At 36.5% G+C, this 16,796-nt stretch overlaps 1 protein-coding gene across 3 annotated transcripts in view; it reads left to right on the forward strand.

The window, feature by feature from the left end:
• LOC127171048 (gastrula zinc finger protein XlCGF8.2DB) overlaps positions 1–16,796 on the forward strand; it is a 32,076-nt gene that overhangs the window by 13,396 nt on the left and 1,884 nt on the right. The window contains exons 1-2 of one of the 3 annotated variants that reach the window (XM_051119466.1): positions 5,740–5,791; positions 6,859–7,005. In XM_051119466.1, the coding sequence (XP_050975423.1) occupies positions 6,915–7,005 (91 nt within the window). In that variant the 5' untranslated portion in view covers positions 5,740–5,791; positions 6,859–6,914. The other 2 variants (XM_051119468.1, XM_051119467.1) reach the window with 2 other exon arrangements.

Raw genomic sequence — 16,796 nt, forward strand, 5'->3', positions numbered from 1 at the left:
TCGGGACGACCAGAACCCTTCCTAGAGCTGGCCGTCCGGCCAAACTGAGCTATCGGGGGAGAAGAGCCTTGGTGAGAGAGGTAAAGAAGAACCCAAAGATCACTGCGGCTGAGCTCCAGAGATGCAGTCGGGAGATGGGAGAAAGTTGTAGAAAGTCAACCATCACTGCAGCCCTCCACCAGTCGGGGCTTTATGGCAGAGTGGCCCGACGGAAGGTTTACCTTCCAACAAGACAATGACCCTAAGCACACAGCTAAAATAACGAAGGAGTGGCTTCACAACAACTCCGTGACTGTTCTTGAATGGCCCAGCCAGAGCCCTGACTTAAACCCAACTGAGCATCTCTGGAGAGACCTAAAAATGGCTGTCCACCAACGTTTACCATCCAACCTGACAGAACTGGAGAGGATCTGCAAGGAGGAATGGCAGAGGATCCCCAAATCCAGGTGTGAAATCTTTCCCAAAAAGACTCATGGCTGTATTAGATCAAAAGGGTGCTTCTACTAAATACTGAGCAAAGGGTCTGAATACTTAGGACCATGTGATATTTCAGTTTTTCTTTTTTAATAAATCTGCAAAAATGTCAATATGGGGTGCTGTGTGTACATTAATGAGGAAAAAAATGAACTTAAATGATTTTAGCAAATGGCTGCAATATAACAAAGAGTGAAAAATCTAAGGGGGTCTGAATACTTTCCGTACCCACTGTAAACTTCGATTCAGCGAACCACTTATTAACAGCCGTTTGTTGTGCCCCTGGCTCATTGTCATTTTCTCTTAAGATGATCAGCAACTATTCTATACCAAAATCCCTTTAGAGCAAGTAATTTGACTCAGTGCCTAGGGGATCTTTGAAATGCCTAGGCATGCAAGTGCCGCTCCTGTCTCTTTGAATAGGGAAATTTGAAATTCTCCAAAACTGTTCACCAAGCTTACGATTAAATTTCATATTTGAAATCACCAATGAAATCTGACACCACCGTCTCATAAATGTTGTTTCCTTAGCTCAAATACCCTTAAAAAAGCGTTTCTCTAGCAATCGAGACTTCTAAAGGCAGCTGCAGTGATGCGATGATTATTAGCAATTGGCTCTTTTATTCAGATTGGCCATACTGAGCTTTGCATTTTTCCCCATTCAAAACTTTAGGAGTGACACGTCTTGGGTGTTCTGTAGTCTTTGTTCTATGCCATGTTTTTTTGTTCTTTGCTATGTCATAACCTGATGTTGATCAAATTTACATAATTGTTTGTTTGTAGCACTCAGAAGGCTTTGAGACTTGGAACTGAGAACATAATCTCGGGTGAGGACATACAAGTGAGTATCAAATCACAAACATTTTTTCACACACACACGTTTTGAACAGTAAGATTTTTGGAACATTAAGATTTGTAATGTTTTTTTTGTTTTTTTTTAAATAAGTCTATTCTGTTCACCAAGCCTGCATTTATTTGAAGTACAGCAAAAACAAGTACATTTTGAAATATTTTTACTATTTAAAATAATTGTTTTCTATTTAAATATATTTTAAAATGCTATTTATTCCTGTGATTTCAAAGCTGAATTTTTACTCAAAAAACATTTATTATTATTATTGTTAAACACAGCTGAGTAGACTTTTTTCAGGTTTCTTTGATGAATAGAAAGTTCAGAAGAACAGCATTTATCTAAAATAGAAATCTTTTATAGCATTATAAATGTCTTTATCATCACTTTTGATCAATTTAAAGTATCCTGGATAAATACAAGTATTTACTTCTGTGTTGTAGTGTATAATATTACAAAAGCTTTTTATTTCAGATAAATGCTGATCTTTGGATCTTTCTATTCAAAGAATCCTGAAAAAATGTACTCAGCTGTTTTAAATATTGATAATAACAATAATAATAATAATAATTGTTTTTGAGCAGCAAATCAGCATATTAGAGAATGATTTCTGAAGGATCATGTGACTGGAGTAATGATGCTAAAAATGTAACTTTGATCACAGGAATAATTATTAAATAAAAATTAAATAATTTTAAAATAAATTCAAATAAAAATTAAATAAAAATTTTACTGTTTTTGCTGTACTTTGGATCAAATAAATGCAGGCTTGGTGAGCAGAAGAAAATTCTTTAAAAAAACATTAAAACCTTAATGTTTAAAAACGTTTTTAACAGACTTCTATTCCCCCATACATACATACAGCTTTTCACAATGAAGCTCTCCAATCCTGCCGATTTTACATGTGGAAACATCCCGAGACATCGATGAAATTTAAGCAGCATTTAAAGCCACAACAGTGCCATTTCAGTGAAAGTGATGTAAGAAGCAAGTGTTTCACGTTTTACTGTATATTTTGAGTTACATTACCACCAGAACTGTTCCTTATTATCCTAAATGATTTAATATTCTCATGTTTAATAGTTCATCAAACTTGCTGAGAAAATAAAGAGAACAGTGGATGCAGATGAAGATTTTGAAAACCTAAACTACATCTTTGATGTTATGCTTCCAGAGGTTTGTGGTAATTGTCTTTATTGATGAATGTCGATTGTTGTTATTGAATGTTTGGTGGTAAACATCTTTTCTTTTCTTGACTGGTAAGTGTCAATTAGTGAGAGCACATACCTTCTGCAGGTTGGTACCAATTTAACATTACATTTAGTTATGGTCACCTATCTATCTTTTATAATTCCAAATGACACAGCGGAACTGTAAATTCTGTGCAAAGAGGGGGAAAATGTGCCACACTGTCAAAACAAATATGTATTTATATAGATTGTAAAAAAAAAAGTTGGCTATATAAAACAAAACGTATAATAAACGTAAATACACAAGACAAATATTAAACACACGAACAAGCCTAATGGTTGTTGTACAAATTAATGTAATTAATCCTATGTTTGATAGAAATGTATCATAAATAGGCCTATAGTTCAGCCGTTAAGTGTGTGTGTTACACGGTCTACGTTAAACTCCAGCTGACAGCGGCAGTGTCACTCGAGGTGCCACAGCAGTGACATGTTCCGCGAGAGTTGTGGTGACACTGACACAATCCGTCGGCACATGTCACTCTCCACTGACACATGTCAGTGAAAACTGGAGCCACTGACATTTATGACACGTGCCGACGGATTGTGTCACTGAAAACTGTCTATTCTGGGAAACACACGGAATTAGTCTATCATGGGTCACTATGAAAGCCGCATTTACAGTCGCATCTGTTACTGTAAACTTTGATTTTGGTACCGACATCTATTAATATAGTCGGCCAGTGCAATCTATCTCATCTATGGCTTTAATATTTAAAAAAAAAAAAAAAAAAGTATAGAATTATGCAATAAGAAATGAAACAATTTTATGACAGTGTGATGTTTTATTAACGTCTTTGACAAAGCATTCAGGCAAACAAATAAGGGACAAAAGACAAATATTAAACACATGAAGAAGCCTACACTGTAATACAAATGAACTCCGCCATGTAATTATTATGCTGGACAGAAACCGAAACTGTCATCAATTAAATACCTTTCAGTCTACGTTTTACTCCGGCTGTCAGCGGCAGTGTCACTGGAGGAGCCGCAACGCAGAGTGACATTCTGCGACCGATGTCAGTGACACTGAAACATTCTATCGACACATTACACAAGCAAATACGAATTAATTCTGCAATGAAAGGAATGCTATGTTTGATAGAAGCGTGTCATAAATCTAGTTCAGCGGTTAAGTGCGTGTGTTACACGGTTTACGTTAATCTCCAGCTGAGTGGCAGTGACACTGACACAATCCATCGGCACACGTCACAAGTGTCACTGTCACATGCCACTCTGCGGTGACACATGTCACTGAAAACCGGAAGTGTCACTCGATGTGTCACTGAGCAGTGGCATGTGCCAGTGGCTTCTGTGCGTCAGATGTCATGTCACTTAATGTTAATACTGCTACTGTGAATTTGGCTATATTCCCCAACATCAGCTCTCACTATCTTTGATCACAGGCAAGTGATTTCATCCAGGAGTCATAACTGAAGAATGGGTTGCCTACTGCATTTATTTTGTTAGTGGTTGGTAAATACAATTGGCAACGTCCGCTCCGTGACCGCAACGCGACCACCGCCTCAAGCGCACAGAACTCCACTGCTACAGAAAGCGGCAGCCACGCGATCGACGATTCCACCGCTTGCCTCATCCCGCGTGTGCGCGTCCATGTTACCGAGTGACGAACGTGACTGGGACGTAATTCACCCGAAAACCATAAAATTCTAATTTACAATCTAATTCTAATATTTGCTGGTAGGCGGCATTTAACTGTCAAGACAGCTATGAACTCCCCCTGCAAACCTGCGCCTCGTTCATTAACAGTCGTCTGAGGCCTGCGTTCAAAACGACAGTAACATCGGCTGGAAACAGCCTATGACGTCACTTCCCGCATACTCGACCACAGTATAAAAGGGCGCTGGTAGAACACGTCTTTCCCTTTCACACACATCGGTCGGGGACGAGAGCAAGCTGCTGAACGACGATGCGATTTCCCTCACGTCGTCTCATCTGGCAGCCAGTGCTCTGCTGGGCCTCCAGCCAGGAAGAGCAGGAAATGTTGGATGAGGAGGAGGAAGCTGAATCTGAACCCTTTCAATTCACCTGCCCTGTGTATGATGAGCTGTTAGAGGTTATGAAACACACAAGGTTGGACCTGCCACTGAAGCAGGCTGAGAAGGTGGCGCCGCAGAGTCGTCTGATCATAATCCTCCAGCTCAAGTGAGCCTTCCATTCCTTCCCGATCTTTCCTTCCGATCCCAAATCATTTAATTTTATCTTTGAAACAGATTTGTTACGTGACAGCATTAAAGTTTCTTAAGGGTTAAGATCACGTTACGTGTTCCATCAAGCCACTCCCATAATAGCTGTCATCACTCAAATTAACGCACGACTCTACATTATCTTACATTCGTAAGTAATCTTTTAATGAGTAAACCTGGATGTGTCTATTATAGACTACATCATATTATACCATTTTCAAAATAACTTTTACATTTTATTTTAAATCATTGTCCCTGGATGAGTAGTACTCTTGTAATGAAGTAGAGGGATGAGCTTTGAAGAACCAAACAATCCAAGATCACACCAAATCGTCAACAATCCAGTCGAGCTAACTGAGTCAGTGACGTACGGAGAACGGCCCCTGGTGAGAGTGTGTCTAGCAAATCTGTTTTAGGTTCAAATTATATCATTTACATTTAAATAACACTGATAATTAGGCTATACAAGTTATGTATAGTTACGATTAGTTATATAGGGCTGCACGATAAATCGCAAGTGATTGTCAGGCGCTTCTAGTCAGTAAACCCGTACTTTGATTAGTATGGGTTCAGCTGGAGAGGCAATTAATAAATCACTGACAAGCTACGCATAATATGCAGTTTATCATGTAGCCCCTCATTTATATTTCATCTTGAATGTTTCACCGTACAGTAAGAACAGCTGTGCTGTAGTTCAAGCTGCAGGGTTTCTCTGAACAGCCGGCCAATGAGAGCTCTATACAAAGATGTTCATTGAACATACAAAACAGTGCAAAATACAAATTATCAGCAGTAGTGACACTTTAAAAGGCAACAACAAAAATAAAACAGAGGAACAAATAAATACGTCAATAATAAAGGGACATTATTTAATAAAAAGACCTTAAATGTAGAGCAAATTCTAACGGTCTTTGTAGCTTTATATTAGCTGACTTCAATTTTGCTCTGGTGACGTGACGTCATAAGGCTGCGCCGCGCTCCCGCATCTGTTGTGATTCTGCTGAAGACAGGTTTGTGTTTTGAAGTATGTAAACTGATAGAAACCGTTCAAACGATTCTATAGTTTTTTCGCGATGCAAGGTTATTTATTTGCCATTGAATGTAACATTGTAAGGCTTTATCTAACGTTAATAGACGTCGTTTGGTGTGAGTAAAGCGCATCTGCGCTGGAGTAACAGAAGAGGCGCGTGTCGTGTCGTGTCGTGTCGCTGCTGTGTCCTGACTCAGTTCATCACGAACACCAATTCAGTCTCTTCCGAACAGTGACGGAGAAACAGCGCTGTTTGACACTCCACTGCTGCTGCTCATTACAGTGTAAATGCAGCAACAAACACAAACATGTGCGATGACAACTACACACTGAAACACTACAGCTGGACGTGCTTTCATGCAACTGTACTGTATATGATCTACAGATTCTGAATAACCATATGTGACCCTGGACCACAAAACCAGTCATAAGTGTCAATTTTTCAAAATGGAGCTTTATAGATCATCTGAAAGCTAAATAAACAAGCTTTCCATCGATGTATGGTTTGTTAAAACAGGACAATATGTGGCCGAGACACAACTATTTGAAAATCTGGAATCTGAGGGTGCAAAAAAATCAGAATATTGAGAAAATCGCCTTTAAAGTTGTCCAAATGAAGCTCTTTGCAATGCATATTACTAATCAAAAGTTAAGTTTTGATATATTTACAGTAGTAAATGTACAAAATATCTTCATGGAACATGATCTTAATTTCCTGATGATTTTTGGCGTAAAAAAAAAAAAAAATTTGATCATTTTGACCCATACAATGTATTTTTGGCTATTGCTACAAATATACCCCAGCGACTCAAGACTGGTTTTGTGGTCCAGGGTCACATATATACATCACAACAATATGAAATGTGTGTGTAATTTGTGCTCTTTTATGAATTTGCAGTGCTGGTTTTGAGTGTTTTTGTCTAATCCGGTGATTTAACTCCCTTAACAGTGTGCTGACTACTGAACTAGGAGCTGATTGAGACGCACCCAGACGTTTAGTTTGGGTTCATTTTGATTTCCGTTTATTCTTCTCTTCATCTTAAACAGGATAAAGTGTCCAAACACACAGAAAAACTCCTGCTGATCCACGTGACGCACTCTTAATGAAGATGTCGTGTATTAAAGAGGAGAGTGAAGACATCAGGATTGAAGAAGTGTTCAGTCTGAAACAAGAAGATGCTGAGGAACAAACAGGTTGGTTTTCAATCTCAGTGCTCGACTCACTCATCTGATCCTTACTAAAATGTCCAGCTCAACAGAAATGACAGATTTTTTGAAGAATGTGATATGAGTGTCCTAATTAAAGTGTTTTTATTTGACATGGAGCGGGTCGCCTCATCATCACATGACCAGACAAATACTAAATGTAAATGCTCACCTTCAGGTGAACCCAAAGTATTACGTCTTAGCTCTGCAGCTTAGCAGATGTAAGAAGTGTTACATTACTGTTGGGTTACTTTTGCATTACTTTTTAAATCTGGGCAGTGCTTGCTTGTTGTTTCTTTAAAAAAATTATATACTATATACTATACTATTTTTAGCAAGCGTAAAAGCCCTGGCTTTCACACCAAAAAGTGAAATAAATAAGCCTCAGGCTAAAGGAAGAATCATTTTGCTTATTAGTATGGTTGAACTGGATCATCACAGGTCAGTATCAAAGACATTGGTTATTAAAATGACATTAAATACATAAAGGAAATTTGTGTTATTTAACATATTGTTGCAGGTTTGCATTTGACAGTTTTAATTAATTTTGATGAGTACTGAATCTGTTTTTTTTTTTTGTGAGTGAGGTTAATTAATGCATGTTCACATTATCTAGAACTACAGTAACGTCATGTTTACACAACACACACAACACCTCTGTATTTCCAGTTTCTGTCAGCATGGGGACAGGACACTTGTCAGTCAATAAATGGGAAAACAAAGTAACCGGTGTTACTTATTTGAAAATATCTTTGATTGTAAAGTAAAAAGTAATGTGTTACTTTACTAGTTACTTGAAAAAAGTAATCTGATTGCATAACTTGCTTTACCTGTAATGCGTTACCCCCAACACTGGTTACATGTAATGTAATTACGTAATTACGTTGTCTTTACATTTGTTACTTATGAAAATGTTAACAATTACAAAGGGGGTTACATCTGAATATTTTCACATACATACCAATATGATTGATTTGTTTCCAAAATTGCATTGACTGCTCTAAAATATGAGACACCAATGTTTCAGGCAACTTGCTTACTGCATATAGTTGTTCAGTAACTCTTCAGTTTCCTATTTGAATTTATGTGTTTGATTTATTAAGATTAAAAGTTTATTTTCCAAAAGCATTGTTAGATGCCAGTGTTTCCTGGCATAGCTATGCTTGTTTTATCAAAAGTGTGACTTAATATGTCATATCAAACACATGCGGTTTCAAAGTTGTGTTCCCACTTTTTGTCAACACCGTCAGACATTCATTAAAATGTAGTAAAATCGGGGAATATCCCCTTGCCACATTCCACCTCTGTAGAGCACATCAGTGTCAGACAGGCTCTGGTAAGTTTCACAGTTTGAGAATATGTTAAATCCCAATGTTAATATTTCCTGTCACAACCATGATATATCAACACCATCTTCAAATTTCTGAGGAAATGATTTAAAATGTTTAGATGATTTTATTCTCCTGAAGCAGGTTCTGTTAGCACCTAGCATCAACAGAGAAAACAAAATGGCAACTACATGAACTCCATTTGTTTGTTGAAAGAAATGCCAAATTTGTCATCGCCATCCGATGTCACCTGACGGTGGTGACGGGCCAGTGACGGAGTTCACGTTCAACATGAGGTCGTCATGTTTTGGGGGTTTTCAAGTCATTTTTAATTATATTAAATATAAAATAGTGTTTTTTTTGGTTTTGTTTTGTTTTTCCTAATAATGTATAAATACTAAATCTACAGCATATATTGCTTTAGTGGAGGGAACATTTAACCCTGGATAAAACATATCTAGTTTGTTTGTGTTCTAATCATATATGTTCTGATCATTTTTAGATAATGTAAGATGTTTAAATGTGAAAGATCCTGGTGAATGTAAATGGGTAGAGGAAACTAATTGCTTTATTTGTTCATTTAATTGTTTATAAAAGTCACCTTGTTAGCAGATGCACAGCAGACACTGTTCTGAGATCAGAGAAAACAGATCATTTGTGCTCCAATGATATATCAAAAACCTAAATGTGAATCTTGAATAAAAGCTTTATAAACAATAACATACTGTTTGTTGTGTTTGTTTAAATGCAGTAATTGATTAATTCAATGTGTTTGATAGTTAAAAAGACTACAAATTCAGGTTTTCGTCACCACCGTCAGATGTGTCACCAACATCAGGTCTGTCACATGGATATTTTCATAATATTTGATTATGATATTTCATATTTGTTGAGGAATTGTTGGTCACATGTGAAAATGTAATCTGACTGCGAACATGAGAATGTGTTTTGAAATGTTAAAACATTTAGATTGCTTGATGGCAAAACAAGCAATGGCAAGATAAAAAGGACATTTTGATAAAGAGAGCGTTTGGGAGGTTGTATCAAAGCATAGCTCAGTAGCTTAGTAGATGTAAGATACAAAAATGTACTTTCAAGGTACAAGGTTTTATTTTTTTCATTTTTTTTTTAAGATGTGTGTATGTATGTATATATGTATGTGTATATATATATATATATATATATATATATATATATATATATATATATATATATATGTGTGTGTGTGTGTGTGTGTATATATATATATATATATATATATATATATATATATATATATATATATATATATATATACATAGTAGTCAACATTTGAAGTGGATCAAAACCTTTCATCAAATTTGTCCTAAAACTAAAACAATACCTGTTCTTGTCTTAGGACAACTTTTATTAACTTTTTTGATCCACTTCAAATGTTGACTACTGTATATGTATAATTTCTTTTGTTGTTTTTTTTTAAAGATATTTTAAGATAAACACATCTGTGGGTTTTTTATGTCACACACCATAGGACATTGCGTCACACTAAAGGAAAAGATAATTATTAAAGTATTTGTATTTAATTGTGAACATGTCATGGCAATAACATACATTACATCAAATACAATAATAAACAAAAAACAATAAAAATAAACAAATAAAATAAAAAAATATATATTCAAAGAATAGATTTAAGGCTTTTAAGCATTAGTCCACTTCCAAAACAAAGATTCACATATAATGTACTCACCCCCTTGTCATCCAAGATGTTCATGTCTTTCTTTCTTCAGTCATAAAGAAATTATGTTTTTTGAGGAAAAACATTTCAGGATTTCTCTCCATATAGTGGACTGATATGGTGGCCCGATTTTGAACTTCCAAAATGTAGATAGCAGTATGGCTGCCCACTGCTCCGGGTGTGTGTGTGCACTTGGATGGGTTAAATGCAGAGCACAAATTCCGAGTAAGGGTCACCGTATCTGGCCACACTTACTTTCCTTTCCCTTCCTTTCAAAAAGCTCTAAATGATCCCAGCCAAGGAAGAAGGGTCTTATCTAGCGAAGTTATGTAGCTTTTTCAAAAAAAATAAATAAATAGAAATTACAATTTATAGTCTTTTTAACTGCAAATGCTCGTCTTGTAAAGTTTTTTTTTCTCCTGTCATGTTAGTGGGGTGTGTCTAAAAACTCCAATCTCATTTTCTCCTCCAATTTCAAAATTGCCCTACATTGCTGTTTTACCTTTTTTTTTGTGAAAGATGTTTGATCTTCTTTGCATGTTCAGTTTGTTAATGCAGACCTAGACAAGACGAGTGCTTGAGGTTAAAAAGTATAGAAACTATACTTTTTCTAAAAAAAAAAAAAAAATTGTTTCGCGAGATAAGACCCTTTTTCTCAGCTGGGATCGTTTAGAGCCTTTGAAGCCGCATTTAAACTACATTTTGGAAGTTTAAACTTGGGGGCACCATATCAGTCCATTATATGGAGAAAAATGCTGAAATGTTTTCCTCAAAAAAACACAATTTCTTTATGATTGAAGACAGAAAGACATGAACATCTTGGATGACAAGAAGGCGAGTAAATTATCTGTAAATTTTTGTTCTGGAAGAAATTGCAAAGATAGTGTCCAAATTGTTTTGTGCTGATCTGTCATAGATTAAGAAGAAGATGAAGATGAAGAAAAAAGAATAGAGCTGGGCAAAAACTGTGTATATAGCTTGAGGATCAACTTATTTTTCTTATCTTTCAGTGGAGTTTTTACACAGTATGCTGCAACCATGAATTGCTGTGAGTTCATTTTTTAAAGGAACCAGGTAGCATTTGCCCACTTTCATGTGTACATTAATCAGGGTTCATACACATTTTTACCAATAAATTTCCATGACTTTTCCATGACTTTTGAAACAAAATTCATGACCTAATGTTCCATTACAATAATAATAATAATAATAATAACAGTTAAAATTATCATAGCATGTGTTAACTTGATGACTATCAATGCTGTTGTATGCTTTTATGTTTTAGTAATAAGTACAAGCTGCAACTGCGCCAGACGTTACTTCACTCAGAGAACATATCACATCACTGAATATTATCATTTAACTGCGTTAAACACCTAAATTTTGTTTTGGAAACTTTTCTCTTTTGCAACTGTTTACATTCACTTAAGAAAAACCCAACATTGCTTATGAAAATCCATGTCAGGATGGTCATTTTAATGTCATTTGATGTGTAGGTCATTTTTGCAGCTTAAAAACAACAAGCTATGCCTTGCATTTCGGCCCGTGGGCTGGGCATTGGTATTGTTTTAGGCTTCCTCCTTATTTTTATATTTTAGATATCCATCAATTATTATGGTCATGAAGACTACCGTGACTGTCATGCTGGAAGGGTTTCGTGTTAATGTGCACGCAATAAAGCTTGCTGCAAAACCCCAGCAAGTAATTACAGTGATGAATGTGTCAGAGCCAGGGGAAATAGAATATCCGCTGAGTTTCGGCTCATTTTTGTGAAGCGCTTCTGCTCAAATCCGAGACGGCAGAAAGCGCATCCCATTTTCTAAAAACAGCACAACATATGCTGATATTGTGAGTGCACACAAATAAAAGTAGACCCTTAACAGTCTCGAATGATGAATTGCTCTTACTTTTCTAAGCAAAAAATGACAGTTGTCTCCACTATTATAAGAAAAAGATGCAAGCGATCACACTGGCGCCTCGTCCTGTAAAGCGCGCTTTAGTTCCACTCTCGGTACAAATGATTGGATACGCGCCTAAACGGCACACATTTGTCTAGATTAAACATTTAAACGTAATATGCTTATAAAGCATTTCATATATAGATTTTATTTGTTTTTATAAGGCTAAATTGATCAAACATAACTCACTGTCTGCCGCTTGGTCGTGAGGCTACTTTAAAACTTAATTTGAAATTTAACAAACAAACTAAAAAAGTTCCAAGCATATTTCTAAATGAACTAAATAAAGAAATGAACATAAATATAACCACTTTGCCATTAAAAACAAAACTGAAATAGGCTGTTCAATGTCTTGACAGCAGCTGTGTATTGGAAGAGAAAAGAGGAAAAAGACACAGGCTCCAGTTGAACTCAGGCCGGTAATTCTGATAATCTGCCGGACAAGGGCTGGACTAGGGCATATGTTTGAGGCCCATGCAGAGTTCTACTGAGATTGTACGGTACCAAACTCAATTTGATTTTCGCAAGTTGGGTTTATACAGGTGCTGGTCATATAATTAGAATATCTTCAAAAAAGTTGATTTATTTCACTAATTCCATTCAAGAAGTGAAACTTGTGTAATGTATATATTCATTCCACACAGACTGATATATTTCAAGTGTTTATTTCTTTTAATTTTGATGATTATAACTGACAACTAATGAAAACCGCAAATTCAGTATCTCAGAAAATTAGAATATTACTTAAGACCAATACAAAGAAAGGATTTTTAGAAATCTTGGCCAACTGAAAAGTATGAACATGAAAGGTACGAGCATGTACAGCACTCAATACTTAGTTGGGGCTCCTTTTGCCTGAATTACTGCAGCAATGCGGCGTGGCATGGAGTCGATCCGTCTGTGGCACTGCTCAGGTGTTATGAGAGCCCAGGTTGCTCTGATAGTGGCCTTCAGCTCTTCTGCATTGTTGGGTCTGGCATATCGCATCTTCCTCTTCACAATACCCCATAGATTTTCTGTGTTGACCTTGGACCTCAGAAAACACAGTGGACCAACACCAGCAGATGACATGACACCCCAAACCATCACTGACTGTGGAAACTTTACACTGGACCTCAAGCAACGTGGATTCTGTGCCTCTCCTCTCTTCCTCCAGACTCTGGGACCCTGATTTCCAAAGGAAATGCAAAATTTACTTTCATCAGAGAACATAACTTTGGACCGCTCAGCAGCAGTCCAGTCCTTTTTGCCTTTAGCCCAGGCGAGACGCTTCTGTTGATTAAGAGTGGCTTGACACAAGGAATGCGACAGCTGAAACCCATGTCTTGCAGACAGACTCCAGCTGCAGTCCACTCTTTGTGAATCTCCCCCACATTTTTGAATGGGTTTTGTTTCACAGTTCTCTCCAGGGTGCGGTTATCCGTATTGCTTGTACACTTTTTTCTACCACATCTTTTCCTTCCCTTCGCCTCTCTATTAATGTGCTTGGACACAGAGCTCTGTGAACACCAGCCTCTTTTGCAATGACCTTTTGTGTCTTGCCCTCCTTGTGCAAGGTGTCAATGGTCGTCTTTTGGACAACTGTCAAATCAGCAGTCTTCCCCATGATTGTGTAGCCTACAGAACTAGACCGAGAGACCATTTAAAGGTCTTTGCAGGTGTTTTTAGTTCATTAGCTGATTAGAGTGTGGCACCAGGTGTCTTCAATCCTGAACCTTTTCACAATATTCTAATTTTCTGAGATACTGAATTTGGGGTTTTCATTAGTTGTCAGTTATAATCATCAAAATTAAAAGAAATAAACACTTGAAATATATCAGTCTGTGTGGACGTGAAACTTGTATGCATTATACAAGTTTCACTTCTTGAATGGAATTAGTGAAATAAATCAACTTTTTGAAGATATTCTAATTATGTGACCAGCACATGTACATGCGCTCTTTGGATGTGAACACATTTTTGTGACGATGCAACAGTGACCCCATTAGGCAAGTGACAATTCTGTCTACTGTAGACCTACCGAAACATGAGCGAAAGTGTTGTATATCGCATTAATGCAGAAGAGATGCACCGATGTGAAGCTGTTTTAAGAGACATTCAAAGAGAGAAGACGCACGCGGTACAACTGAATCACTCACGCTGTTTTCAAGTTACTGATTTGATCGGATATTCTGTGTGGATGTATTTACTCATCAAACCTACATGCTATTGCATAAATGTGTGAATATCCATCATTTTAAAGTCAAAAGCTGTGGGAATGAGTAGAACTATGCGATATAGCCATATGCGCAATCCCACACCAAAATTCAGGACCTAATTAAACATAATTCCATTATACAGAGATTTGTGGAATAGATTTCCATGACTTTTCCAAAACTTTCTGGGTTTATTTATTATTCCATGACTTTTCCAGGTTTTTCATGATTGTACAAACCCTGAGTTATTTATTTATTCATTTACTTATTGCCTATTTTGAGCTTTCTTTGGATAAAAAAGAAGAGGTGTAAAGTCCAGGGGTCAGAAAGTAAAAGTCCTGACATATGTTTATTCCACCCATGAACTCAGCCAGCTGATTTCACCAGAGCTGGAAACATATCATTCCTTTTAAGTCACAAGCAAGTCTAAAGTCAAATCTCAAGTCCTCAAAGAGTTCAAGTTAATGAGATAATTAAGAGACTCATTAAATGATCATTGTGCATTATTGATGAACACCTGCTGTTATTGAGAATTACAGAGGATCCGATGTTTTACTGGTTAAAATGATGTCACCATCATGGAGAACCGTGTTTGTTTTAGTTGGGCTCTTGACCCTTGACTTCTTGCATTAGATCTCATCTGTAACAGTGTATGTGGTGTTGTGAAGCAGTGAGGTCAGTGCTGTATAGTGGGGAGACACTAGCTGTATTTATTAGCTGTATGATGAGTCATCATGAGCTGGTCTGACTATATTCACAAAACTTTTTTTTTTTTTTTTTCTTTTGTTTAGGTTTTGCATTACTAACCCTGTAAAACTATAGCATGCAAGCAAAGCATTGCTCTAATAGTTATGAATGTAATGGTTCCTACTCAGAGCTTGAGCTGAGCTTTGGGTTCGAGGACAACAAGCCAAGTTTGTTTACCATTATCTAGCAGGACTGAATGGGCAGGCGAACTCGTGAAACAGCAGGTGTACATCACTAATGCACAATCATCATTTAATTAGTCACTTAATTATCTCATTAACTTTAATTCTGTAAGGACTTGGGATTTGACTTGAGACTTGCTTGTGACTTGAAAGGAATGACTTGTTTCCAGCTCTGGTGAAATCAGCTGGCTGAGTTCATGGGTGGAATAAACATATGTCAGGACTTTTACTTTCTGATCCCTGGACTTTACACCTCTGTAAAAGCATCTGCTAAATACATAAATATAAATGTACGGGTGCATTTCCATGTGCAAGAGAAACAGTGTGGATTGTGGAAGCGGTTACCCTTGAGGTAGCCAGTAGATTTCATTACGTTACATTTAGGGATTTAGCAGACGCTTTTGTCCAAAGCAACTTACAAATGAGGACAATATCACCAATCAAAACCAACAGAAGAGCAATAATATTCAAGTGCTGTGACAAGTCTCAATTAGCCTACATCTGATGGGAATCATGTATAATGTATTGGGTTGCATGAACGTGATACCTTAAAAAATTCATAAACTAATGGTCATACATATTCTAGTGTATGTGAACCTGTGCATGTATTAATTGTAAAATGTGTGGGTTTATATGTTGGTATATTCGTCTCCATGATAATTTTTTAAAGATTTTTATCAGACATTTGTACACGCTATTCAGAGTATGCACTCTTTAAAATATATTTTGGAGACATGTGCTGCCTTGTTCCACAGATTCTTTGAAATTCATGGATCACCATTGTTTATTATTTTCAATATTGATTCAATAAGTATGTTATCAAGATATTATGATTTTTTTGTAGTTTTAAATTGTGAGTAAATATGAAACTTAAAAATAGAAAACATGAGTATCATCAGGGTCCGTGTACGTTTTGATCATTTGTTTTTTAATTTGAAATGAAATAAGTAGAAATGAGAGAATGGCTCCTTCGAACGGCTATTCATTTTTTTCGTTTCTTCAGAAAAATGAAAATTAGATTTCAGCTTGATTTTTCGTTTTTTTGGATCACTGGTAGAAAACAGATAAACAGACTTCAAAATTCCTTTTCCACATGTGGGCGGTCACGAGACGCCCCTTTCCACCGATTGGTCAACCAAATCTGGACCGGTGACGTCATCAGTTGTTCCTCTGTTCCGTTCAACAAAATAATAATATAATAATAATCTTTTTTATTCTTTTTTTTAATTGCAGTCTTTAGAACAACGAACAAGGACAATAACATAAATTACAATGAAATATAGGCTAATAAACTGAGCCAAAATCTTGTCTTTTGAAAAAACAAATAAAGGAGCCATTTTCTCGTTTCTGCTTATTTCATTTCAAATTGAAAAACAAATTATTAAAACGTACACGGACCCATCAGCATAACAACTAAGCATAATTTTTCTCACTGCAAATGTACAAAGAGAAAAGCAGAGGACCTAAATCAGTGCACGGTGAGATGCATCTTTGTTTACTCAAAAAGTGGTAGCGGCATGATAGAAATCATGCTGATGCTTGTCTACAAACGCAAACATAAATCTCAAGCTCTGCAAGAGAATGTTGTGGTCTAATAGTATAACGAGAAATGTAACTGTAATAAGCCTAGTTTCTGAACTTAGACAGGGCTT

The sequence above is a fragment of the Labeo rohita genome, chromosome 9 (assembly GCF_022985175.1).
Source record: "Labeo rohita strain BAU-BD-2019 chromosome 9, IGBB_LRoh.1.0, whole genome shotgun sequence".
NCBI lineage: Eukaryota > Metazoa > Chordata > Actinopteri > Cypriniformes > Cyprinidae > Labeo > Labeo rohita.